At 42.9% G+C, this 26,326-nt stretch overlaps 1 protein-coding gene across 2 annotated transcripts in view; it reads left to right on the top strand.

Moving 5' to 3' along the window:
* LOC110501839 (raftlin-2) overlaps nt 1-26,326 on the top strand; it is a 37,424-nt gene that overhangs the window by 7,782 nt on the left and 3,316 nt on the right. The window contains exons 2-7 of one of the 2 annotated variants that reach the window (XM_036959265.2): nt 13,871-14,051; nt 16,108-16,406; nt 20,211-20,429; nt 24,547-24,653; nt 25,000-25,103; nt 25,839-25,917. In XM_036959265.2, coding sequence (XP_036815160.2) covers nt 13,871-14,051; nt 16,108-16,406; nt 20,211-20,429; nt 24,547-24,653; nt 25,000-25,103; nt 25,839-25,917 — 989 coding nt within the window. The remainder of the gene's footprint in view (nt 1-13,870; nt 14,052-16,107; nt 16,407-20,210; nt 20,430-24,546; nt 24,654-24,999; nt 25,104-25,838; nt 25,918-26,326) is intronic. The other variant, XM_036959266.2, reaches the window with a different exon arrangement.

Below are 26,326 nucleotides of genomic sequence, written 5' to 3'. Positions count from 1 at the left end.
CCTGGGGCAGCACATCAAAGTGGCTAATGGCTAAAGCCTCACAAGCTGATTTAGTTCAGCCCTGCAGTCAGTGTGGATGGAAGGAGGGAGGGATGGGGGAGAGCTGGAGCACTCCGCTGGACCCAGGACAGAGGCTGGACAGCAGCATAGAGGGGAAGAGTGGGCATTACACTGCTGATCCAGTGGGACTCTACTGGGCTGAGTGGGGGATGAAGGAATACAAGGAAGGGGATGGAAAGGAGCTGGTTGGATGGATGGCTGGATGGATGGATAGATGGATAAATGCACAGGGAAGGATTTGTTGATGAAGGTGTATGGACAGATGTATTCATTAAATATTGCAGTTTGATGGGATTGAAGGACACATGAAAGGATTTGAGAATGAGTGTATCCACCCACCCTGTTATCCTAAAATAGTATGACTAAAGTAGTCTGTCTGAGGTTGGTTACCTCAGACTGCTGAACCTGGATTTCCGTGTAAAAGGACTCATGAGCACCAACGTGAAGTTCATAGGAGAGTAAATCCATTTGAATTCAATCAAAAACAGGGTTGTCAAACAATTTTATAATTTCTAGAAAAAATATTTGAATAGAAATTGATATTTCTTTACCTTTTTTAAAATCAAATATCTAAAAACGCGTAAACTCATTTTTTTTTCATATTTGCATATATTGTAGCTTAGACCCTATTTTCACAGTATTTTGTTTTTGTGCTCGCTATCAGCTGAGATACATGCTCTTGAATACAGGGTGGGTGTCATTTCAATCATAGAAATATAATTTATAGAATGGACCTATCCTTCAGACCACTGCAATTTAGTTGTTACACCATTGATGTTTTAAATTGAATTTACATTTTTACTAACACAAAGATGGCTGCCACCGTCAAATGTCAACTTCAACGGACAGAGTCTATTCTATTATCTATATTTCTATGATTTCAAAAGGTTTCCTAGGGAGAATTGACTGCATAATTTAAAACGACAGATATTCCCATTCAGGTCAACATTCTCTGTGTGGACCTCCAACCATCTTTGTGGAATAGTCACTATTTCAATTGTATTCCAATTTTAGTACATGTACTGTATCAACAAAAATATGAAACGCACCCTTTATTCAAGAGCATTTGTGTCTGAACCGATGGTGGGCACACCAAAACACGGGACAATTGGAGTTTATGCCTTTTTTGATCATTGACGTTTTTAAGGTATGTTTTATAAAAACTGTTTTGTAAGTTTTTCAATGATATCAATCTCAACCGTTTATGTTTTCCAGTGACGGACATGGATGTCTCATGGTATGGTGGGGTATGCAAAATGGGTCAATTTTGAGCATGTTTATTGCTTGAATGTTTTGTCATTAATGTTTAAAAAAGTAACTTTCTGAGCACTTCTACAATGGGCAAATACAGATCATTCTGAAAGTTTTCAGACCTCTTTGTCCACATTTTGCCTTATTCTAAAATGGATTCAATTGTTTTTTCCCTCAATCTACACACAATACCCCATAATGACAAAACATCCCCACAGCATGATGCTGCCACCACCATACTTCACCGTAGGGATGGTGCCAGGTTTCCTCCAGACATGACACTTGGCATTCAGGCCGAAGAGTTCAATCTTGGTTTCATCATGGTCTGAGAGTCCTTTAGATGGCTTTTGGCAAACTCCAAGCGGGCTGTCTTGTGCTTTTTACTGAGGAGTGGCTTCCGTCTGGCCACTTTACCATAAAGGCCTGATTTGGTGGAGTGCTGCAGAGATGGTTGTCCTTCTGGAAGATTCTCCCATCTCATAATTTAAAAATATATTTTTTATAATACATTTGCAAACATTTTTAAACCTGTTTTCGCTTTTTCATTATGGGTTATTGTGTGTAGATTGCGTTTTTTTTTAATTTAATCCATTTTAGAATAAGGCTGTAACGTAACAATGTGTAAAAAGTCAAGGGGTCTGAAAACTTTCAGACGGCACTGTATGATTTACCACACCCAGTCTCAGGAATGGCTAGCTCTGGAAATGTATTTGGTCTTTAATGAGTCAGAGAAGTCATCTTTTTTATTTTCTTACACCTTATTTGTAGAACAATCTTCAAAATGTTATTAAATGTGATGTTCTGGTGCCTCTAGGTCCATTCAGAAAGCTGATTGAGGACCTTATTACTGATGAATGTGATGTTCTGGTGCCTCTAGGTCCATTCAGAAAGCTGATTGAGGACCTTATTCCTGATGAATGTGATGTTTTGGTGCCTCTAGGTCCATTCAGAAAGCTGATTGAGGACCTTATTACTGATGAATGTGATGTTCTGGTGCCTCTAGGTCCATTCAAAAAGCTGATTGAGGACCTTATTACTGATGAATGTGATGTTCTGGTGCCTCTAGGTCCATTCAGAAAGCTGATTGAGGACCTTATTCCTGATGAATGTGATGTTCTGGTGCCTCTAGGTCCATTCAGAAAGCTGATTGAGGACCTTATTCCTGATGAATGTGATGTTCTGGTGCCTCTAGGTCCATTCAGAAAGCTGATTGAGGACCTTATTCCTGATGAATGTGATGTTCTGGTGCCTCTAGGTCCATTCAGAAAGCTGATTGAGGACCTTATTCCTGATGAATGTGATGTTCTGGTGCCTCTAGGTCCATTCAGAAAGCTGATTGAGGACCTTATTCCTGATGAATGTGATGTTCTGGTGCCTCTAGGTCCATTCAGAAAGCTGATCGAGGACCTTATTACTGATGAATGTGATGTTCTGGTGCCTCTAGGTCCATTCAGAAAGCTGATCGAGGACCTTATTACTGATGAATGTGATGTTCTGGTGCCTCTAGGTCCATTCAGAAAGCTGATCGAGGACCTTATTACTGATGAATGTGATGTTCTGGTGCCTCTAGGTACATTCAGAAAGCTGATTGAGGACCTTATTCCTGATGAATGTGATGTTCTGGTGCCTCTAGGTCCATTCAGAAAGCTGATTGAGGACCTTATTACTGATGAATGTGATGTTCTGGTGCCTCTAGGTCCATTCAGAAAGCTGATTGAGGACCTTATTCCTGATCAATGTGTTTGTTTTTTATGACTGCGTTTTTCATTCTGCTTCCATTTTGTATTATGATGTATGTATTTCTGCAATTCAGGGTTCATATGTAAAGGAGACCATGGTCTCAGTATGACTCCTTGATAAAATGTAAATACAATTGGTGTGAAAATTACCATATGAGTTGGCAAGACAGTACAAATAGATCTAGGATTACCAATAACCTATGGGCAATTCCACTGTCACCGAATTACGCTTTGGCTCAGTTTTTTCACTTTAAAATGTATGCCAAACAAAAAACATTGATTTCAAGGTTTGCACAAGGGCGACTTTTACCAATTTCCACACATTTAAAAAAATGAACTGCGCAGATGCCAACTTTGATAACGTAATTACGGTGTTCTTGCTCAGGTTTTTATGCAAGATTCAAAGATGTCTGCAGAAAGAATGGGGTGTCAGCTATGACATGGTGATTGAAGTGGATTTACACCCAGTAACGGAATTAAATCATGGGTTCCTAATCTGTACTACACGGAAATGAATCATTATAAATGTGAATGTCATTCTCCTCATGTTTCACAAGTTTGGACATCACAGTGCAGTACAATACAACAGAGGGTACAGTATACTGTACTGTACTCAGTATTGTACTGTGCCCTACTCACTACTGTACTGTGATATCCAAACATACATCTATAATAGGTTCAGATTTGGTCCGGTCCGTCTGCGGACGTTAACATCAAGGCCAGGGTGGACTGACCCAACGTCCATGGCTGTCCGGTGTCTGTCGGTGCTCAGTGGGTGAGGATGCTGGCTACAGTAAATGCAAAGAGAGGGGGCTCATTGGTTGGTGTCAGAAAGAGCTGGTTGAGTTGAGGAAGAGAAAGATGGGCCTCCCGAGTGGTGCAGCGGTCTAAGACACTGCATTTTTCCCAAGTGTGTGTGTGTGTGTGTTTTTACAGGTAGGATGAGTTACACACATTATTTAGCTTCAGTCGGCTGGTATGTGACAGTGGCAAAGTTGGTTTGACTTCGAATAGGCTCTCTCTGGGGCTAGTTAGAGACCATCAATAAATTATACAATCTAATTGGGACTAATCATGTTGCATACCTCTTAGTTTGCATTAAATGCTTTCAATATTTGTATATGAATTTATAGTTGGAGGGTTTTAAATCATTGAAATTTGGAGCTATTAGAATTGTAACATTGTCACATGTACATTGTGTAATTTACCAATGGTCCCTAACGAGTTCCATTGGGATATCCAAAGTCAACCCAACTTTACCACGGCTATTACGATTGGGTCGCATGAACCTGCACTCCAAATTGATTATTTGTGTGCTGCCAGCTGTTGGCAGGATTGAAACAAACCCAACCTTAATTTACGTTGTGATGTAGTCACGACTACAAGTCTCACTAAACAAAGTTTTAGACAAAACTAACTTTACGACCAAAATTATTCTATTTACACTTTGTAGTAAATTTTGACAGTAGAATGACTCGTATCGATGCCACATAGGCTGTTTTCTAAACAAGAAGTTGTTTTTTTTAGGGGCAGTTGCTCTTTAAATTTGGAAGAGACTACAAGGTCAGTGGTACCAGCCGACCTGGCTGGTGTTGTGATATGGTTCAACACACAGTGAAGAATCAATTCTGCTCAGCTCAATTGAGTTTCCAGTGAACTCGAGGGACCCTGATTGGCAGAACGGTGTACTGTTTAGCTAATGTAATGACCTGCTAGCAGAGATGGATACATTAGTAGGCTAAGTGCCTTGATAATCACATTAAGATGATCCTTTCCTCTTTGCTATGAGATCGACAGTATCACACTCGCTCTCCGCTTTCATGTTTATCTCCTGAACTCCTGTAGTACAGTGCTCTCAAAATATTCACACCTCTTGATTTTTTTGAATTTAAAATTGATTAACTGTAGTTTTTTTTGTCACTGACCTACACACAATACCCCATAATGTAAAAGTGGATTTATGAAGGGTAAAGAAAAAAGAAAAAACAGATTGAATATCCCTTTTGAGTATGGTGAAGTTATTTACTACACTTTGGATGGTGTACCGATACACAGGGTCAATTTAAACCACTGTTTCTCTCAAATAAAAAGCCTGCCGAGATAACATTTTGATTAAAAGCATCACTTCTCTGATTCTTCTCAGTTATGATGCCAGCGTCAGACAGAACTTGCTTAAGCAAGGAAGAAGAGGAATTTGTACGCTTCAGTGATAGTCAGAGAAAGAGATTAAATAGTAACTTGATTTACCTTTGTTACAGATACAGGCATCCTTCCTAACTCAGTTGCCGGAGAGGAAGGAAACCTCTCAGGGATTTCACCATGAGGCCAATGGTGACATTAAAACAGAGTTTATTGGCTGTGATAAGAAAAAACTGAGGATGGATCAACAACATTGTAGTTACTCCACAATACTAACCTAAATGACAGAGTGAAAAGAAGGAAGCCTGTACATAACAAAAATATTCCAAAACATGCATCCTGTTTGCAACAAGGCACTAAAGTAATACTGCAAAAGATTTGGCAAAGCAATTCACTTATTGTCCTGAATACAAAGTGTTGTATTGGATTTGTTCCAAACATGACACATTATTGAGTACCACTCTCCATATTTTCAAGCATGGTGGTGGCTGCATCATATGGAAGTCCAGAGATGACATATGAAATCCCTTGTTAAGTCGATCAGAACTTATTTATCTCATGATCACGACATTACAAAAGTTGTTTAGCCGAGACCACAAGAAACTCTATAAATAGGAGTGGATGCATTGATGATAGATTGACAGTGTGGCTGAGGCGGCAGAGCCCACAGTGGATCAGCACATATGTTTTTGTTGATTGCTACATTAAGGGATGGTACATTTTAATGCTAACATTATGCTTTCATTTGTTTGGAGCTCATTATCAGTTTATAATAGAATGATAGAAAGCTAAATGTCCCTTGTGCTAAGTGCTCTTGGGGCATCTAAGCCCTCGTAGGGTATTTACAGTGGCTTGCGAAAGTATTCACCCCACTTGCCATTTTTCATATTTTGTTGCCTTACAACTTGGAATTAAAATAGATTTTTGGGGGGTTTGTATAATTTGATTTACGCAACATGCCTACCACTTTGAAGATGCAAAATATTTTTTATTGTGAAACTAACAAGAAACAAGACAAAAACAGAGAACTTGAGCATGCATAACTATTCACCCACCCAAAGTCAATACTTTGTAGAGCCACCTTTTGCAGGAATTACAGCTGCAAGTCTCTTTGGGTATGTCTCTATAAGCTTGGCACATCTAGCCACTGGGATTTTGCCCATTCTTCAAGGCAAAACTGCTCCAGCTCCTTCAAGTTGGACAGGTTCCGCTGGTGAACAACAGTCTTTAAGTGCTACAACAGATTCTCAATTGGATTGAGGTCTGGGCTTTGACTAGGCCATTCCAATTCCAAGACATTTAAATGTTTCCCCTTAAACCATGAGTGTTGCTTTAGCAATATACTTAGGGTCATTATCCTGCTGGAAGGTGAACCTCCGCCCCAGTCTCAAATCTCTGGAAGACTGAAACAGGTTTCCCTCGAATTTCCTTGTATTTAGCGCCATCCATCATTCCTTCAATTCTGACCAGTTTCCCAGTCCCTGCCGATGGAAAACATCCACACAGCATGATGCTGCCACCACCGCGCTTCACTGTGGGGATGGTGTTCTCGGGGTGATGCGAGGTGTTGGGTTCGCGCCAGACATAGCGTTTGATGGCCAAAAAGCTACATTTTAGTATCATCTGACCAGAGTACCTTCTTCCATATGTTTGGGGAGTCTGTCACATGCCTTTTGGCGAGCACCAAATGTGTTTGCTTATTTTTTTCTTTAAGCTATGGCTTTTTTTCTGGACACTCTTTCGTAAAGCCCAGCTCTGTGGAGAACTTGCACAATTGGTGGCTGACTAAATACTTTTTTGCCCCACTGTATATATACTGAGATCGTGGCACTTAGATTGCACACAGGTGTACTTTATTTAACTAATTATGTGACTTCTGAAGGTAATTGGTTGCACCAGATCTTATTTATGAGCTTCATAGCAAAGGGGGTGAATACATATGCACACACCACTTTTCAGTTTTTAATTTTATAGAATTTTTTGAAAAGTTTTTTTTTTTCATTTCACTTCACCAATTTGGAATATTTTGTGTATGTCCATTACATGAAATCCAAATAAAAATGCATTTAAATTACAGGTTGTAATGCAAAAAAAATAGGAAAAACACCAAGATGGATGAATACTTTTGCAAGGCACTGTCAGCCCTGAACGATGCCTAACAGGCAGCCCTGAACGATGCCTAACAGGCAGCCCTGTCTCCCAGGCTGTATTCCACCGCCAAGACCACAGCCAATCACATTTAAGCAACAATGCAGCTACAGAGCCTTCAGAAAGTACCCTTGACTTATTCCATATTTTCTTTTGTTACAACCTGAATTTTCTCACCCATCTACACACAATACCCCACAATGACAAAGTGAAAACATGTTTTAAGAAATGTTAGCACATTTTTGGAAAATGAAATACAGAAATATCTAATTTACATAAGTATTGTAATACATTTGTTTTTTTTCATGATATTATACTTTGACATTAGAGTATTTTGTGTAGATCATTGACCAAAAAATGGAAAATATGGAAAAAGTCCAGGGGTGTGAATACCTTCCGAGGGCACTGTATATATGGAATCAATCGAGCATCACTTTCTCAGTGCAATTTTTAAGTAAAAAATAGGTATTCGGTTAACAATAGAGAAGGGGGGGAAAAAATATTTTAAAAAACAGTAAAATGACAGTGAAAATAACAGTAGCGAGGCTAAATACAGGTGGTACCGATACAGAGTCAATGTACGGGGGCACTGGTTAGTTGGGCTATTTGAGGTAATATGTAGATGGAGGTATAGTTAAAGTGACTATGCATAGATGATAAACAGAAAGTATCAGCAGCGTAAAAGAGGGGTTGGCGGGGGTTGCCTTATGGTCCTAGACTTGGTGCTCCGGTGCTGCTTGCCGTGGTAGCAGAAAGAACAGTCTATGACTCGGGTGGCTGGAGTCTTTGACAATTTTTAGGGCCTTCCTCTGACACCGCCTGCTGTAGAGGTCCTGAATGGCAGGCAGCTTAGCCCCAGTGATGTACTGGGCCGCACACACTACGCTCTATAGTGCCTTGCGGTCGGAGGCCGAGCCATTTCCGTACCAGGCAGTGATGTAACCAGTCAGGATGCTCTTGATGTTGCAGCTGTAGAACCTTTTGAGGATCTGAAGACCCATGCCAAATCGTTTCAGTCTCCTGATGGGGAATAGGTTTTGTCGGGCCCTCTTCACGACTGTCTTGGTGTGTTTGGACCATTCTAGTTTGTTGGTGATGTGGACACCAAGGAACTTGAAGCTCTCAACCTGTTCTACTACAGCCCTGTTGATGAGAATGAGGGCGCGCTCTGTCATCCTTTTCCTGTCGTCCACAATCCTCTCCTTTTGTCTTGCTCACGTTGAGGGATAGGTTGTTATTCTGGCACTACCCGGCCAGGTCTCTGACCTCCTCCCTATATGCTGTCTCATCGGGGATCAGGCCTACCACTGTTGTTGTCTGCAAACTTAATGATGGTGTTGGAGTCATGCCTGGCCATACAGTTGTGAGTGAACATGGAGTACAGGAGGGGACTGAGCACGCACCCCTGAGGGGCTCCAGTGTTGAGGATCAGCGTGGCAGATGTGTTGCTACCTAGCCTCACCACCTGGGGGCGGCCTTTCAGGAAGTTCAGTATCCAGTTGCAGAGGGAGGTGTTTAGTCCCAGGGTCCTTAGCTTAGTGATGATCTTTGAGGGCACTATGGTGTTAAACGCTGAGCTGTAGTCAATGAATAGCATTCTCACGTAGGTGTTCCTTCTGTCCAGGTGGGAAAGGGCAGTGTGGAGTGCAATAGAGAGTGCATCATCTGTTTGAGCGGTATGCAAATTGGAGTGGGTTTATTTTGGGATAATGGTGTTAATGTGAGCCATTACCAGCCTTTCAAAGCACTTCACGTCTACGGACATGAGTGCTACGGGTCTGTAGTCATTTAGGCAGGTTGCCTTTGTGTTCTTGGGCACAGGGACTATGGTGGTCTGCTTGAAACATGTTGGTATTACAGACTCAATCAAGGACATGTTGAAAATGTCAGTGAAGACACTTGCCAGTTGGTGTGTCCGTTTATCCTCATTCCTTCTCTTCTACTTTTGCCAGCTTTCTTCTCCCTCTTTCTCACTTTTACACAAGCTCTCCCTTTCACAGACCAGCTTTCTGGCTCATAAAATCTTTCTGTAAACCCACCTTTTTTTGCTCCACACTTGGTATCTGTCCATCTCCTTCCCCCTCTCATTTCACCCTATTTTCTTGTCTCCTTCTTTCCTCAGTCACCCCCTCTTCCCCCCCCTCCTGTGCTCCCCCTCTTCTCTCCACGCTTTTTCTCACACATGGGGAGAACAGAGGGCTCAGTGTGTGTGTTGACAGGGGTGAGCTGTAGGGACGGGAGTGGGTGTGAGGGGGCTTTAAGAAGGGAGATGGAGAGCGACGACAGCAACCCGGCCAGAGAGACATACGTGTGTGTGTGTGACACTGGAGACTGGATGAATAGCCCGGCATTGAGCTCCACTAGGGAGCAATTGGTCGAAGTGTGTCACTCTCCTTGCTCTAGAGCTCAGGTGGGACCCATCACACACGGTGAGATGACAGAAACACTGCCAGGTCAAAAGCTTCCCTTTCACTGCTTCCCTGGCCACCCACTCGTCTAGAGATTTCACTGTGATCTGGACTTGCCAGGATCTTTCTGTTTCAACCATGGCCAAATTCAGCCAGGCCCTGCAAAATTCACATGGAGAAATGTCAGTAACAAGCTCTTATCTCAGTCTGAGGTGTTTGTGTGGGAGTGTGTGAGTGTGCGTTTTTGAGTGAGAGTGTTTTGTGTGTTTGTTCAGTCTGTTGGAATGTGTTGAGCGTGTTTTTATGTCCAAGAATGGGCCGTCTGATTTGGTGTTGTGTTTTTGTGCGCTTGCATGCATGCTTGACTGTGATTGTGTGTGTGTGTGGCACAGCGCCAGCCCCTGTGAACAGCCCTTCTTTGTGGACACAAGAAGTATAGTGATGGGGGTGCTATAACTCTCCAGAGACTCCACTAGATTACACCTTACATATTACCAACACAACGCCCCCTCAACACAGACAAGAACCAACTTCTAAACAACAACAACATAAACAACAATCCAGCAGCACAAACAACCAGCACTAAAGTATCAATGCAAGAGACAAACTCAATGCAACTCCCCCACAACACTGCAAACCAATCAAAACAAAGCGCCATGCCAGCCTTAGCTTATCAGCAACACATGGCTGTTCAAAAAACTATGTACAGTTGAAGTCAGTTTTTTGCAATTTCTGACATTTAATCCTAATAACAATTCCCTGTCTTAGCTCAGTTAGGATCACCACTTTATTTTAAGAATGTGAAATGTCAGAATTAAGAGTGATTTATTTCAGCTTGTATTTCTTTCATCACATTCCCAGTGGGTCAGAAGTTTACATACACTCAATTAGTATTTGGTAGCATTGCTTGAAATTGTTTAACTTGGGTCAAATGTTTCGGTTAGCCTTCCACGATCTTCCCAGAATAAGTTGGGTGAATTTTGGCCCATTCCTCCTGACAGAGCAGGTGTAACTGAGTCAGGTTTGTAGGCCTCCTTGCTCGCATACGCTTTTTCAGTTCTGCCCACAAATTTTCTATGGGATTGAGGTCAGGGCTTTGTGATGGCCACTCCAATACCTTAACTTTGTTGTCCTTAAGCCATTTTGCCACAACTTTGGAAGTATGCTTGGGGTCATTGTCCATTTGGAAGACCCATTTGCAACCAAGCTTTAACTGATGTCTTGAGATGTTGCTTCAATATTTTCACATAATTCTCCATCCTCATGATGCCATCTATTTTGTGAAGTGGACCAGTCCCTCCTGCAGCAAAGCACCCCACAACATGATGCTGCCATCCCCGTGCTTCACAGTTGGGATGGTGTTCTTCGGCCTTCAAGCATCCCCCTTTTTCCTCCAAACATAACAATGGTCATTATGGCCAAACAGTTCTATTTTTGTTTCATCAGACCAGAGGACATTTCTCCAAAAAGTACGATCTTTGTCCCCATGTGCAGTTGCAAACCGTAGTCTGGCTTTTTTATGTTGGTTTTGGAGCAGTGGCTTCTTCCTTGCTGAGCGGCCTTTCAGGTTATGTCGATACAGGACTTGTTTTACTGTGGATTTAGATACTTTTGTACCTGTTCCCTCCAGTATCTTCACAAGGTTCTTTGCTGTTGTTCTGGGATTGATTTGCACTTTTCACACCAAAGTACATTCATCTCTAGGAGACAGAACGTGTCTCCTTCCTGAGCAGTATGACGGCTGCGTGGTCCCATGGTGTTTATACTTGTGTACTATTTTTTGTACAGGTGAACGTGGTACCTTCAGGCATTTGGAAATTGCTACCAAGGATGAACCAGACTTGTGGAGGTCTACATTTTCTTCTGAGGTCTTGGCTGATTTCTTTGGATTTTCCCATGATGTCAAGCAAAGAGGCACTGAGTTTGAATGTAGGCCTTGAAATACATCCACAGGTACATCTCCAATTGACTCAAATGATGTCAATTAGCCTAATTTTCTGGAATTTTCTAAGCTGTTTAAAGGCACAGTCAACTTAGTGTATGTAAACTTCTGACCCACTGGAATTGTGATTAAGTGAAATAATCTGTCTGCAAACAATTGTTGGAAAAATGACTTGTGTCATGCACAAAGTAGATGTCCTAACCGACTAACCAAAACTATAGTTTGTTAACAATAACTTTGTGGAGTGGTTGAACAACAAGTTTGAATGACTCCAACCTAAGTGTATGTAAACTTCCCGACTTCAACTGTAAGTGAAGCACCACCACATTGAACACACTACCACAGCTGGAACAGGAGCTGGTAAGATGCAGTATTTATAGTGTGGTGGTTCCGTGGTGGTGGGGCTTGCCCTGGGTTAGAGGTGGAAGGGAATGCACTGGAGGAACAGATGTCTCTCTGTCTGATCAGTATAGCAAGAGGAAGAGCTGGGAATGTGTCTTGTTTTGGAACCATAAACTGAGAGAAGTTGGTGATGTGTTTTGTTGCAGAAGTGTGAGACTAACCACATTTCCATCCAACCATTTCATGCCGATTTAATTACCTGACTAAAAAAGTCCCGACCTGGTTGATAGAAACATGAAATGCTGGTACAAATTTCTAAATGCCGACAGACAATTTGTTTGTAAGACATGGTGGGATCTTTTTGTGTTTGTAAAATGATAAAATGGCGGTGGAAATGCCTTTTATGCGCAAATATTTCTATAACCATCTTATTGAAGTAAACTTGGAGTCACGCGATGGTATGTTGTGTGGTCCTCACACTATGACTCAGGACAGCACGCAGATTAAATCAATTATGATGATGAATGTGCTTGATCCTCCTTTCCAATAAATATCAAGGGTCTTATTCTGGTGACATGATGATCGTTGCTTGGCTGCCGTTTGACAAATACAAATCATATCGCTGTTATCCATAATAACCTCATAATGTAGGTAGCCTACCCACATTGTATCTGCGAGCTGTTGGCTAGAGCACATTTGCTTTATAACGCAACATTTTTTGTGACGAAGGTATCAGAAGAGTTGAAAATACTATGGAAATCCATTTAACTTGTATTTTTCACTCGGTACATGGGAATTTTATGGCAAAAGTTATTTTTATGTGCACTATGTCATCACGCACAGGCTTTTATTTGCAAAAAGTCCATTTGCTGGAAATACATCTCTGGTGGGAAAATGCTCATATTGTTTTATGCAGATTTGAGAATATTTGCATGAAAATCTTTTGCAAATTGGATGGAAACATAGCTGCTGGCAGCATTATTTCAGTCGCTCTGCACAAGTGTCTGTCTGATACAGTAAACCATTTCTATCCATTAACATCTGCATGCTTATTGGACAGTCCAGAGTCTCCAGACTGGTCTCCGCTGGGAGTGACTAGGGAACGCAGTAGGTCTGCTAAAGAGATAAACAGACAGACTGACATAGGAGAAGATCTGATTGGTGGTGAGGTCATTTTGGGACTGGGACTCCTGGTGTTAATCTTCAGACAGACAAAAAAGGATGTCATGCTGCTAACCTCTACTCCTCCTTCCTCTAGTTTCTGTTGCTTGTCATTTTATTGACTCACTCTGTTCCTCTTTCCTCCTCCTCTGTTTCTCCTTCTCTTTCCTCCTCTGTTTCTCCTTCTCTTTCCTCCTCTGTTTCTCCTCTGTTCCGCTTTCTCTTTCCTCCTCTGTTTCTCCTTCTCTTTCCTCCTCTGTTTCTCCTTCTCTTTCCTCCTCTGTTTCTCCTCTGTTCTGCTTTCTCTTTCCTCCTCTGTTTCTCCTTCTCTCTTTCCTTCTCTGTTTCTCCTTCTCTTTCCTCCTCTGTTTCTCCTTCTCTTTCCTCCTCTGTTTCTCCTTCTCTCTTTCCTCCTCTGTTTCTCCTTCTCTTTCCTTCTCTGTTTCTCCTTCTCTTTCCTCCTCTGTTTCTCCTTCTCTCTTTCCTTCTCTGTTTCTCCTTCTCTGTCCTTCTTTTTCTCATTCTCTCTTTCCTTCTGTTTCTCCTTCTCTTTCCTTCTCTGTTTCTTCTTCTTTCCTTCTTTCTCCTTCTCTCTTTCCTTCTCTGTTTCTCCTTCTCTTTCTTCTTTACTCCTCTCCTTGCCACTTGTCATCATTTCTGTTCATCTCTCTCCTCTCCAGGTAGTCGCCCCACTGTGCAGTATATGTCCTCTCTGTGTGAGCTGCCACAGGCCCTGCAGCCCTACTACATCCAGGGCTATGTCCTCACCACCCTGCATCCCATTATCCTCTCTGTTGGACGCACACGCTCCCTGCCCTTCAGCCTGCTCTACCGAGCCATCCTCACCCGCCCACGACCCAGGTACCAGACACATACACACGCAAGGGCTGCCTTTTCATGGTAGAAAATTGCCCCACACAAACTGACCTGAAATCTGAGTCGATGCCTAAGCCGTCATAACAACCCCTAAAGGGGTTGAAACAGTTCAGAAGAGTTGGTGCATATATTATGGAAACATTTTGTGACATATTTTTGTTAGTTTTGGACTTTGGTGAGGGGTTTTTCAGCTGTTCGGGCCCACACATTTTTTTTTTTCTGGAGACAAGCTGATGTTCGGAGCTGAAGTCTACGCCCCATCGTCTGTGATTGGTCAACAGTAGGGATTCTGTTGTCATTCAGTGATAAACGACTCGTTTTCATGCAAACTATTTCATTGAGAAATACTGCACCAAACATCTTAGTTAATGTCAAATTGCATGACTAAGATCTTGGCAAAAGCGCAAAAATGTATGACAGATTTCTTGAGTTATCTCCTATTTAATTTGGACTATTTTGAGGAAGTGTATACTGGTTACGGGGTCTCAAAATGGACAAACAGTACTATTGCCGGTTTTTTCTCGTTTTTCAAGCGGAAGTCTTTTAAGGGAAAATACGAGCACACTTGTTCGGTTCAGCTCGACGAGTTGGGCTAGGTGCCAGCTGAACTGAAGCACGCTGATGCCTTAACCCCCCCACCCAACCCTTAATGTATCTGAGTTCAGTATTAAACATGCCACCCAACCAACCTGGGAAATAAACTCAGCAAAAAAAATAAATGTTTTTCAGGACCCTGTCTTTGAAAGGTAATTCGTAAAAATCCAAATAACTTCAGATCTTCATTTTAAAGGGTTTAAACACTGTTTCCCACTAACAGCTTACAGACAGTAGGCAATTGTCACAGTTATGAAAACTTAGGACATTAAAGAGGCCTTCTACTGATTCTGAAAATCACCAAAAGAAAGATGTCCAGGGTCCCTGCTCATCTACGTGAACGTGCCTTAGGCATGCTGCAAGGAGGCATGAGGACTGCAGATGTGGCCAGGGAAATAAATTACAATGTCCGTACTGTGAGACGCCTAAGAAAGCGCTACAGGGAGACAGGACGGACAGCTGATTGTCCTCAGTGGCAGACCACGGGTAACAACTAGAGGTCGACCGATTATGATTTTTCAACGCCGATACCGATTGGAGGACCAAAAAAAAAAACGATACAGATTAATCTGACTATTTTAAAATGAAAAATAACTTTTTTTTACATTAATTCATTTTTTAATTTTGTTTATTTGTAATGATGACAATTAAAATAAGTGTTCATTCAGTATTGTTGTAACTTAATATAATACATAAATAAAATATATTTAGCCTCAAATAAATGAAACGTGTTCAATTTGGTTTAAATAATGCAAAAACAAAGTGTTGGAGAAGAAAGTAAAAGTGCAATATGTGCCATGTAAGAAAGCTAACGTTTAAGTTCCTTGCTCAGAACATGAGAACATATGAAAGCTGGTGGTTCCTTTTAACATGAGTCTTCAATATTCCCAAGTCAGAAGTTTTAGGTTGTAGTTATTATAGGAATTATAGGACTATTTATCTCTATACCATTTGTATTTCATATACCTTTGACTCTTGGATGTTCTTATAGGCACTTTAGTATTGCCAGTGTAACAGTATAGCTTCCGTCCCTCTCCTCGCCCCTACCTGGGCTCGAACCAGCAACACAACGACAACAGCCACCCTCGAAGCAGCGTTACCCATGCAGAGCAAGGGGAACAACTACTCCAAGTCTCAGAGCGAGTGACGTTTGAAACGCTATTAGCGCGCACCCCGCTAACTAGCTAGCCATTTCACATCGTTTACACCAGCCTAATCTCGGGAGTTGATAGGCTTGTATTCATAAACCGCAGAGCTGCTGGCAAAACGCAGGAAAGTGCTGTTTGAATGAATGCTTACGAGCCTGCTGCTGCCGATACCAAGGTGTCACTTGGAAGGATTGAATGACCTGTATTCTGCTTGTGATAATTAGTGATTCACAGTTTAAACCGGTCTGAAATCTCTTTTTAAATGTATTTTATTTGATGTTCTCTCTTCTGTCTCCTAGCAAGCAGGCGGTGTCCATGTGTCACAGTGTTCCGGTGTTGAGGGTGGAGGAGTGGCCTATCACAGGACAGTCTCTGACGGGTGACAGTGTTAGAGCACTGATTGACAGGGTGAACAGTCGTGCCCGGGGGGGCGTGAGGTTTGTGGGCTCGGTGCTCCAGCCGGCTGGAGGAGGGGCCAGTAACGATAGGATGCCTAGCCCCAGGAGGGGCTGCCGATCACTCCCACGCACTCCTCCATGTACCCCTCCTGGTGATGGAGACACAGACCTGGAGGAGCACAGCCCTACCTACAGCCCAGGTGAGATTCTGTTTTTCTTGTCTCTTTTCGTCCCGGGTCTCGTCTTCTCTTCTCGTCTTTCCTTTCCTTTCCTAATCTTTTCTATTTCTCTCTTTCTCATGAGTTGAAAGGATGGCACTGCGAGACTAGTTCTCTCATCTGTCTCCTCCCCTGAACAATGTTGACATGTTGGTTATATCAGCTCTCCACAAACCCTCAACATGCTGAACACATCAGCCACACTGTGGAGTCCTGGATATTTTCTCCCTTCAACACTCTACTCATCTTCCTGTTATCCCCCTCTCCTCCAGTCTGTCAGTGTAGTTCAGTTTAACTCTGTGTTGTGTGGCCTTTCCTGCCCCAGGACTATCAGTCAGCACCAACTCTTACCCACCAAGCAGGGCACAACTCCTCACCACAGAGACAACCATACAGATTGACATGTCCTTAGCAGAGCGAGTGGAGTTCACATTATAATTCCCATAACCTCATTGACTGTGTTTTATCTAGCCTTCTTGTTCTCCTCAGTGATGGCTTGAACTGGCAGATTGATCTGACTCGCTTTTGTCTCTCTATCCTCTTTTCCCTTTACCCTCTCTCTTCTCCCTGCCTCTCTCTTCTCCCTGCCTCCCTCCCTGCCTCTCTTCTCCCTCCCTCCCTCCCTGCCTCTCTCTTCTGACTCCCTCCCTGCCTCTCTCTTCTGACTCCCTCCCTGCCTCTCTCTTCTGACTCCCTCCATGCCTCTCTCTTCTCCTTCCATGCCTCTCTCTTCTCCCTGCCTCTCTCTTCTCCCTGCCTCTCTCTTCTCCCTGCCTCTCTCTTCTCCCTCCCTCCCTGCCTCTCTCTCCTCCCTCCCTCCCTGCCTCTCTCTCCTCCCTGCACCCTCTAAATTCAACTTTTCAATTCAATTTCAGGGGCTTTATTGGCATAGGAAACATATGTTTACCTTGACAAACAAGTGAAATAGATCATAAACAATACAAAATCTACAGTAAACATTACACTCACAAAAGTTCCAAGTGAATAAAGACATTTCAAATGTCATATCTTTAATACAGTGTTGTAATGAGGTGCGAATAAATAAACATAAATATGGGTTGTATTTACAGTGGTGTTTGACCTTTTCTTGTGGTAACAGGTCACAAATCTTGCTGTTGTGATTGCACACTATGGTATTTCACCCAGTGTGTGTGTGTATGTATGTATGTATGTATGTACGTACGTACGTACGTACGTACGTGTGTACATACACATACATACAGTGGGGCGAAAAAGTATTTAGTCAGCCACCAATTGTGCAGTTCTCCCACTTAAAAATATGAGAGAGGCTTGTAATTTATCATAGGTACACTTCAACTATGATAGACAAAATGAGAAAAAAAATCCAGAAAATCACATTGTATGATTTTTAATGAATTTATTTGCAAATTATGTTGGAAAATAAGTATTTGGTCAATAACAAAAGTTTATCTCAATACTTTGTTATATACCCTTTGTTGGCAATGACAGAGGTCAAACGTTTTCTGTAAGTCTTCACAAGGTTTTCACACACTGATGCTGGTATTTTGGCCCATTCCTCCATGCAGATCTCCTCTAGAGCAGTGATGTTTTGGGGCTGTTGCTGGGCAACACGGACTTTCAACTCCCTCCAAAGATTTTCTATGGGGTTGAGATCTGGAGACTGGCTAGGCCACTCCTTCGTTGCCCGGGCGGTGTGTTTGGGATTATTGTCATGCTGAAAGACACAGCCACGTTTCATCTTCAATGCCCTTGCTGATGGAAGAAGGTTTTCACTCAAAATCTCACAATACATGGCCCCATACATTCATTCCTTTACACGGATCAGTCCTCCTGGTCCCTTTGCAGAAAAACAGCCCCAAAGCATGATGTTTCCACCCCCATGCTTCACAGTAGGTATGGTGTTCTTTGGATGCAACTCAGCATTCTTTGTCCTCCAAACACGACGAGTTGAGTTTTTACCAAAAAGTTATATTTTGGTTTTATCTGACCATATGACATTTCTCAATCTTCTTCTAGATCATCCAAATGTTCTCTAGCAAACTTCAGACGGGCCTGGACATGTACTGGCTTAAGCAGGGGGACACGTCTGGCACTGCAGGATTTGAGTTCCTGGCGGCGTAGTGTGTTACTGATGGTAGGCTTTGTTACTTTGGTCCCAGCTCTCTGCAGGTCATTCACTAGGTCCCCCCGTGTGGTTCTGGGATTTTTGCTCACCGTTCTTGTGATCATTTTGACCCCACGGGGTGAGATCTTGCGTGGAGCCCCAGATCGAGGGAGATTATCAGTGGTCTTGTAAGTCACCATTAATACAGGTAACGAGTGGAGGACAGAGGAGCCTCTTAAAGAGGTCTGTGAGAGACAGATATCTTGCTTGTTTGTAGGTGACCAAATACTTATTTTCCACCATCATTTTCAAATAAATTCATAAAAAATCACAATGTGTGATTTTCTGGAATTTTTTTTCTCATTTTGTCTGTCATAGTTGAAGTGTACCTATGATGAAAATTACAGGCCTCTCTCATCTTTTTAAGTGGGAGAACTTGCACAATTGGTGGCTGACTAAATACTTTTTTGCCCCACTGTATTAACCATATGGATTGCATAATTGGCCTCTGAGGATCCGTAGGGCCGTGATCATTGACAATTCACATTACACAATATGTTTGAAGCGTGCGCCCCAAGCCGCGCTCCGCGGTAATAACTATAAACAATAACTGATGGCCCACTCCCCCGATCGCCACAGATAATTCAGATGAAAAGGTAAGGGTCGGTGGACTTACGTGGATTCATGGACGCACAGAACGTCTGGATCAGACGGAGTTAAGGAAGAGAAAGCAGTGAGCTCAGGCGATGGCAATTTCCTCCTTTTATGGAGTTGAGATCTGTCTGACATTTCCACCTGACCTAATTAAAGCGCCCCTGGCCCAGCTGAGTAAGTGGCAATGAATTAAAGGAGTATTCCACCAACTCCATGGGCCTTTTCTACAGTACTACTGCCAAGAGATGAGCTATAGGTGTACCCACCATAGGAGTCTCCTCGATGCCTACCATTGACTATGTACATACCAAACGTCTGACAGAGCTGCAGGAGTTGTGACCCATTTTTGTTGATTATGTTGTTGTAGTTGTGTCCTAGGGGGGCATATGGGGGAGGGAATGCTGCCACCTCCAGGTAGGTGTTTGTCCCACTGTGTGCTGAGGGTGTCAGGTTCTTGTCCAGTTCTGGCATTTAGGTCACCACAGACTAGTACATGTTCCTGGGCCTGGAAATGGTTGATCTCCACCTCCAGGATGGAGAAGCTGTCATCAATAACGTATGGGGATTCTATTGGGGGGATATAGGTAGCACACAGGAGGACATTTTTCTCTGTTGAGATTATTTCCCTTTTCATTTCTCGACAGATGTAAAACGTTCCTGTGTTGACTAATTTAATAGAGTGGGTTAGGTCTGCTCTTACCTCGTTAGCATACCCCCTGGGTCTCTTCCCTGTTCCACACCTGGTAGTTTGGTGGATGGGACTACCAGCTCTCTGTAACCTAGAGGGCAACCAGTGGGTCCGTCTCCTTTATACCATGTTTCATGTAGTATGACAATGTCTGTATTTCCAATTTATTTGATTAAGTCTGGTTCCTGCTCTTTAGGTCAAAGGCAGATGACCTCAGGCCTTGAATATTCCAGGATGAGATAGTAAAAGCTTTGTATTCCATATTGTCTAGTGTTGTTTTTGTGTGGTTTAGGCCTGGACCATCACCGAGCATGTTGAGCATCTCTCTCTCTATCCTTACCTCCTCCCCATCTCTCAGACCTGAGGTTGCTGGTGTTTTTCCACTCGTGGGCACCAGGCTGTGCTCCTCTGGAAGCTCTGGCCTGCCAGTACCACCAGGGGGCGCTGTCCATGCGCGTGTCCAGGAAGGGTCAGATGGTGAGCTCGCTGGAGGCCGATTGGCTGGAGCTGACTGCAGCCTACTACCGCAAAGGCTGGTCATTGGTGGACTCGTTTGTGTACTGGGACACACCCAAAGGTACTATCAAATACTAAGATATAGAGAGACTTCTAAGGTGAATGTAAGATGCATGTACATCTGTGCCCCCCTCATACACGTGATCTTATTCATTATGATTCACAACATACAACTAAACTTAGATCAGCAATCGTACTCTGAGAAAACGAGCCTAGGAATTACTGTGTAGTAGTGGCATGTATAACTCTTCTGTAGTGACAGCCACATCAGGCTTAGAAAGCAAAAACAACATGGATGCTGTGACATCTTGCCTAGGAGTTGTAAGGTCTCCAGCAATGATAGGCCAACATCCTATTACAGTTTACTTCTCTGGAAGAGAGGATGGGATTAAAGAGAAATTAAGAACACTTTGTCCTCATCCATCTCTCGTGAATCCACATCTTTCTCAATCATCCTTCTCTCATTCTGCTACTCTATCCATTGTCTTTTCAGAAATCTGTTGTGTTTTGTCTCCCTGCTTCCTTCATCCCACGGATCAGTCACTTTCTGTTTCCCAGTCCCTGCTCCTTCTCTCCCTTGTCCCCACCCTTCTATCCCTCCTCCTGCTCTATCCTCCTTCTTGCTCTTCCTGCTCTCTCCTCCTTCATTCTCCTCCCCCTTCTATCCCTCCTCCTCCTCCTCTCTCCCACCTTTCCACCTCCTGCTCTATCCTCCTTCTTGCTCTTCCTGCTCTCTCCTCCTTCCTTCTCCTCCCCTTCTATCCCTCCTCCTTCTTGCTCTTCCTGCTCTCTCCTCCTTCCTTCTCCTCCCCTTCTATCCCTCCTCCTTCTTGCTCTTCCTGCTCTCTCCTCCTTCCTTCTCCTCCCCCTTCTATCCCTCCTCCTCCTCCTCTCTCCCACCTTTCCACCTCCTGCTCTCTCCTCCTCACTCCCTTCTCTCTCCCTCCTCCTCTTTTCCCCTCCCTCTCCCTCCCTCTTCTTCCACTGTGGCTATATTTGGACCTCTCTTCCCAACCTGGCTTCTTGTTGCACCATAGACTGGCAGCATAAAATCCACATCATTTGTAGACATCTGGGGCCTGAGAGTATAGCACACGGGGGACTCTCGCTCACATACAGCCTACTTCTTCGTGTCTTTAACTAGCTCATTGTCATGCCAATGACATACTTTCAGTACTGACTAGAATTCACTGCCTCGCAGAGCATTGTTCACGTTGCAGTTCAACAGCTACTGTTAAGGTATTTTATTTAACCTTTATTTAACTAGGCAAGTCAGTTAAGAACAAATTCTTATTTACAATGACGGCGTATCAAAAGGCCTCCTGTGGGGACGGGGGCCTGGGATTTAAAAAATTTAAATAAATACAATATAAATATAGGACCAAACGCATCACAACGAGACAACACAACACTACATAAAGAGAGACCTAAGACAACATGGTAGCAGCACAAAACATGGTATAAACATTATTGGGCACAGACAACAGCACAAAGGGCAAGAAGGTAGAGACAACAATACATCGCACAAGGTATCTGGTGACGCACATCTGTCCCCCGATTGCATTCATGTAACTCAGATTTATGTATGAGTTTTATGTTTTCTGGTTGATATGCGTTGTGTGTTGATACACTGAACAAAAATATTAACACAACATGTAAAGTGTTGGTCCCATGTTTCATGAGCTGAAATAAAAGATCCCAGACATGTTTCATACACACAAAAAGCTTATTTAGCTCAAATTTTGTGCCCAAATTTGTTTACATCCCTGTTAGTGAGCATTTCTGCTTTGCCAAGATAATCCATCCACGTGACAGGAGTGGCATATCAAGAAGCTGATTAAACAGCATGATCATTACACAGCTGCATCTTGTGCTGAGGACAATAAAAGCCCACTCTAAAATGTGCAGTTTTGTCACACAACACAATGCCACAGATGTCTCAAGTTTTGAGGGAGTGTGCAATTGGCAGAAATTCCACTATGCCCTCAGACGAACCATCAAACAGGCAAAGCGTTAATACAGGACTAAGATTGAATCCTACTACACTGGCTCTGAGGCTCGTCGGATGTGGCAGGGCTTACAAACTCTGTAGTCTGTAAAAGGGAAACCCAGCCGCGAGCTGCCTAGAGACACGAGCCTACCAGATTGGCCAAATGCCTTTTATGCTTGCTTCGAGGCGAGCAACACTGAAGCATGCATGAGAGCGCCAGCTGTTCCGAACTACTGTGTGATCACGCTCTCCGTCGACGATGTGAGCTAGACCTTTAAACAGGTCAACATTCGCAGGGCCTGACGGATTACCAGGCCGTGTACTCCAAGCATGCGTGGACCAAGTGTCTTCACTGACATTTTAAACCTCTCCCTGACCGAGTCTGGAATACCTATATATTTCAAGCAGACCACCGTAATTTCTGAGCCCAAGAATGCCAAGGTAACCTGCTTAAATGACTACCGCCATGAAGTGCTTTGAAAGGCTGGTCATGGCTCACATCAACACCATCATCCCGGAAACCATAGACCCACTTCAATTCGCATACCGCCCCAACAAGTCCACAGATGACGCAATCTCAATTGCACTCCACACTGCCTTTTCCCACCTGGACAAAAGGAACACCTATGTGAAAATGCTGTTCATTGACTACAGCTCAGCGTTCAACACCATAGTGCCCACAAAGCTCATCACTAAGCTAAGGACCCTGAGACTAAACACCTCTCTATGCAACTGGAGCCTGGACTTCCTGATGGGGCTGTTGTGGAGCGGGTCAGGTGGTTCAAGTTCCTTGGTGTCCACAACACCAACAAACTATCATGGTCCAAACACACTAATACAGTCATGAAGAGGGCACGACAATGCCTATTCCCCCTCAGGAGAATGAAAAGATTTGGCATGGGTCCCAGATTCTCAATTGTTTTTACAGCTACACTATCGAGAGCATCCTGACCGGTTGCATCACCGCCTGGTATGGCAACTACTCAGCATCTGACCATAAGGCGCTACAGAGGGTAGTGCTTCCTGCCATCCAGGACCTCTATACTAGGCGTGTCAGAGGAAGTCCCAAAAAATTGTTAGACTGCAGCCACACAAGTCAAAGACTGTTCTCTCTGCTACCGCATGGTACCAGAGCGCTAAATCTGTCCAAAAGACTCCTTAACAGCTTCTACCCCTAAGCCATAAGACAAATGGCAATGAACAATTAATCAAATGGCTACTCGGTAATGGTACCCCCTGTATATAGCCTTGGTATTGTTATTTTATTGTGTTACTTTTCATTTTTATTTTGTACTTTAATTTGAGTAAATATTTTTAACATCATTGTTGGTTAAGGGCGTGTAAAGTAAGCATTTCACGGTTGTTGTATTCGGCGCATGTGACAAATAACATTTTTATTTGATCTGAATGTGCGAATGTCCACCAGAGCTGTTGCCAGAAAATGTCATGTTAATTTCTCTACCATAAGCCGTCTCCAACGTCGTTTTAGAGAATTTGGCAGTACGTCCAACCGGCTTCACATCCGCAGACCACTTGTAATGGTGTTGTCTGGGCAAGCGGTTTGCTGATGTCAACGTTGTGAACACAGTGCCCCCATGGTGGGGTTATGGTATGGGCAGGCATAAGCTACGGACAACGAACAAAATTGCATTTTATCGGTGGAAATTTTAATGATACCGTGATGAGATCCTGTCGTGCCATTCATCCGGCGTCATCACTTCATGTTTCAGCATAATGCAGAGCCCCATATCGCAAGGATCTGTAAACAATTCCTGGAAGCTGAAAATGACCCAGTTCTTCCATGGCCTGCATTCTAACTAGACATGTCACTCTTTGAGCATATTTGTGATGCTCTTGATTGATGTGTATGACACAATCATCAGCCTGATCAACTCTATGCGAAAGAGATGTCGCGCTGCATGAGGCAAATGGTAGTCACACCAGATACTGACTGGTTTTATGATCCACACCCCTACAATTATTTTGTTTAAGGTATCTGTGAGCAACAGATGTATATCTGTATTCCCAGTAATGTGATATCCATAGATTGATTTATTTATTTAACCTGACTGATTTCCTTATATGAACTGTAACTCGGTAAAATCTTGGAAATTGTTGCATGTTGCGTTTATATTTTTGTTCAGTATAGTTTACTGTGTGTGTGTGTGTGTGTGTGTGTTGTTGTCAGGTGAGCCTGTGCCCAGGTCACTAGAGGGGCTGTTTGTCTATGAGGAGAGAAGCACTGCCCCTCCTGCCAATGACACTATCGTAGTGGAGCAGTGGATCGTCATCGAGGTCAGAGGGCCGTGTGTGTGTGTGTGTGCGTGCATGCGCGGGTCAGTCAGTGAGGACAGGTGAATGTGTTGCAGTAGGTATTCCCTAGGGAAGATCCTGTAGGGAGAGAGAGGTTAGCATTGTGTGTGTGTGGGAGGAAGAGATTAGCACTGTGTGTGTGTGGGGGGGGGGGGGGGTGATTAGCTTGTGTCTGTGTTGGGGGAGATTAGCATCATGTCTGTGGGGGGTGGAGATTGTTTGTGTGTCAGCAACCCTAATGGTAACACAAGAAGATGGATAAACAAGTGTAGAAAACATTCAACAATTACCTTTATCCAGTGTTTGACAACATTGTTGTGCTGTGTAGGGTTCTGATGTGAAGACAGATTACGGGCCACTCCTTCACACACTGGCTGAGTTCGGCTGGCTGCTCACCTGTGTCCTGCCCACACATATCATCCGCCATGACAGGTAACACACATAATTGATGGACATTTTGATATTAATGTTGTTGGACCAGTCTTGGCTCAAGTCTCTGTACTCAAGTGATGAACCTGACATTGCACTTAAATGTTTTGTGTGTTGCCTGATGGCAGTGGAGGGAAAAGTACACAATTTTCATTCTTGAGTAAAAGTAAAGATACCTTAATAGAAAATGACTCAAGTAAGTCACCCAGTAAAATAGAACTTGAGTAAAAGTCTACAAGTATTGGGTTTGAAATATACTAAATCATTTCAAATTCCTTATATTAAGCAAATCAGACAGCATAATTGTCTTGTTTATTTTAATTTAGGGATAGCCAGAGGCACACTCCAACACTCCGACATAATTTACAAACTTAGCATGTGTTTAGTGAGTCCTTCAGAGGCAGTAGGGAGATCCAGGGATGTTCTCTTGATAAGTGTGTGAATTTTATTTAAAAAATTGTCCTGCTAAGCATTCAAAATGTAACGAGTACATTTGGGTGTCAAGGAAAATGTATGTAATTTTCTTAAGGAATGTAGTGAAGTAAAAGTTGTCAAATATAAATAGTAAAGTACAGATTCCCCAGAAATCTACTTCAGTAGTACTTTAAATATTTTCACTTAATTTACACCACTGCCTGATGGTCCAGAACAAACACGTCAATTTTGTAGCCCGGGTCATCACGCCAAATTTGACTGTTTTCCTTCATAAACGTTTGTAATGTTGTGTGTTTTGTCTAGTGATGGTAACCTGGCAACCAAGCATGTGGTGTTCCTACAGAGACCAATCAAGACCTCTTCAATACCACAGAGGAACCATGTGAGGGCTTGGTTTCAGTTAGCAGCTTTCCTGTTGTAGAACAAAAACACTGTGGATTTTTTAATATGATAAAGGGAAGTGGAAAATGAAAGCAAAGTGAGATGTAGCAGTATCATACAAATCAATTAATTGTATTAATAAGGATCTGACCCTTTTTTATTCAATTTTTGCCTAAAATAACATACCCAGTAACATACTGATCCAATGAACCATTGCATTTCTGTTCAAAATGTATCAAGACTGCCCAAATGTTCCTAATTGGTTTATTAATAACTTAAGTTCATAACTGTGCACTCTCCTCAAATAATAGCATGGTATTCTTTCACTAATAGCTACTGTAAATTGGAAAGTGCAGTTAATTAGTTTATGTCCTGGTTACTTACGTCATGCTATTCATATAAACGCACTT

This window comes from Oncorhynchus mykiss, chromosome 22, assembly GCF_057628025.1.
Source record: "Oncorhynchus mykiss isolate SJ-2025 chromosome 22, ASM5762802v1, whole genome shotgun sequence".
NCBI lineage: Eukaryota > Metazoa > Chordata > Actinopteri > Salmoniformes > Salmonidae > Oncorhynchus > Oncorhynchus mykiss.
The sequence above is the reverse complement of the archived record's forward strand: the minus strand, read 5'-3'. Positions and strand labels throughout refer to the sequence as shown.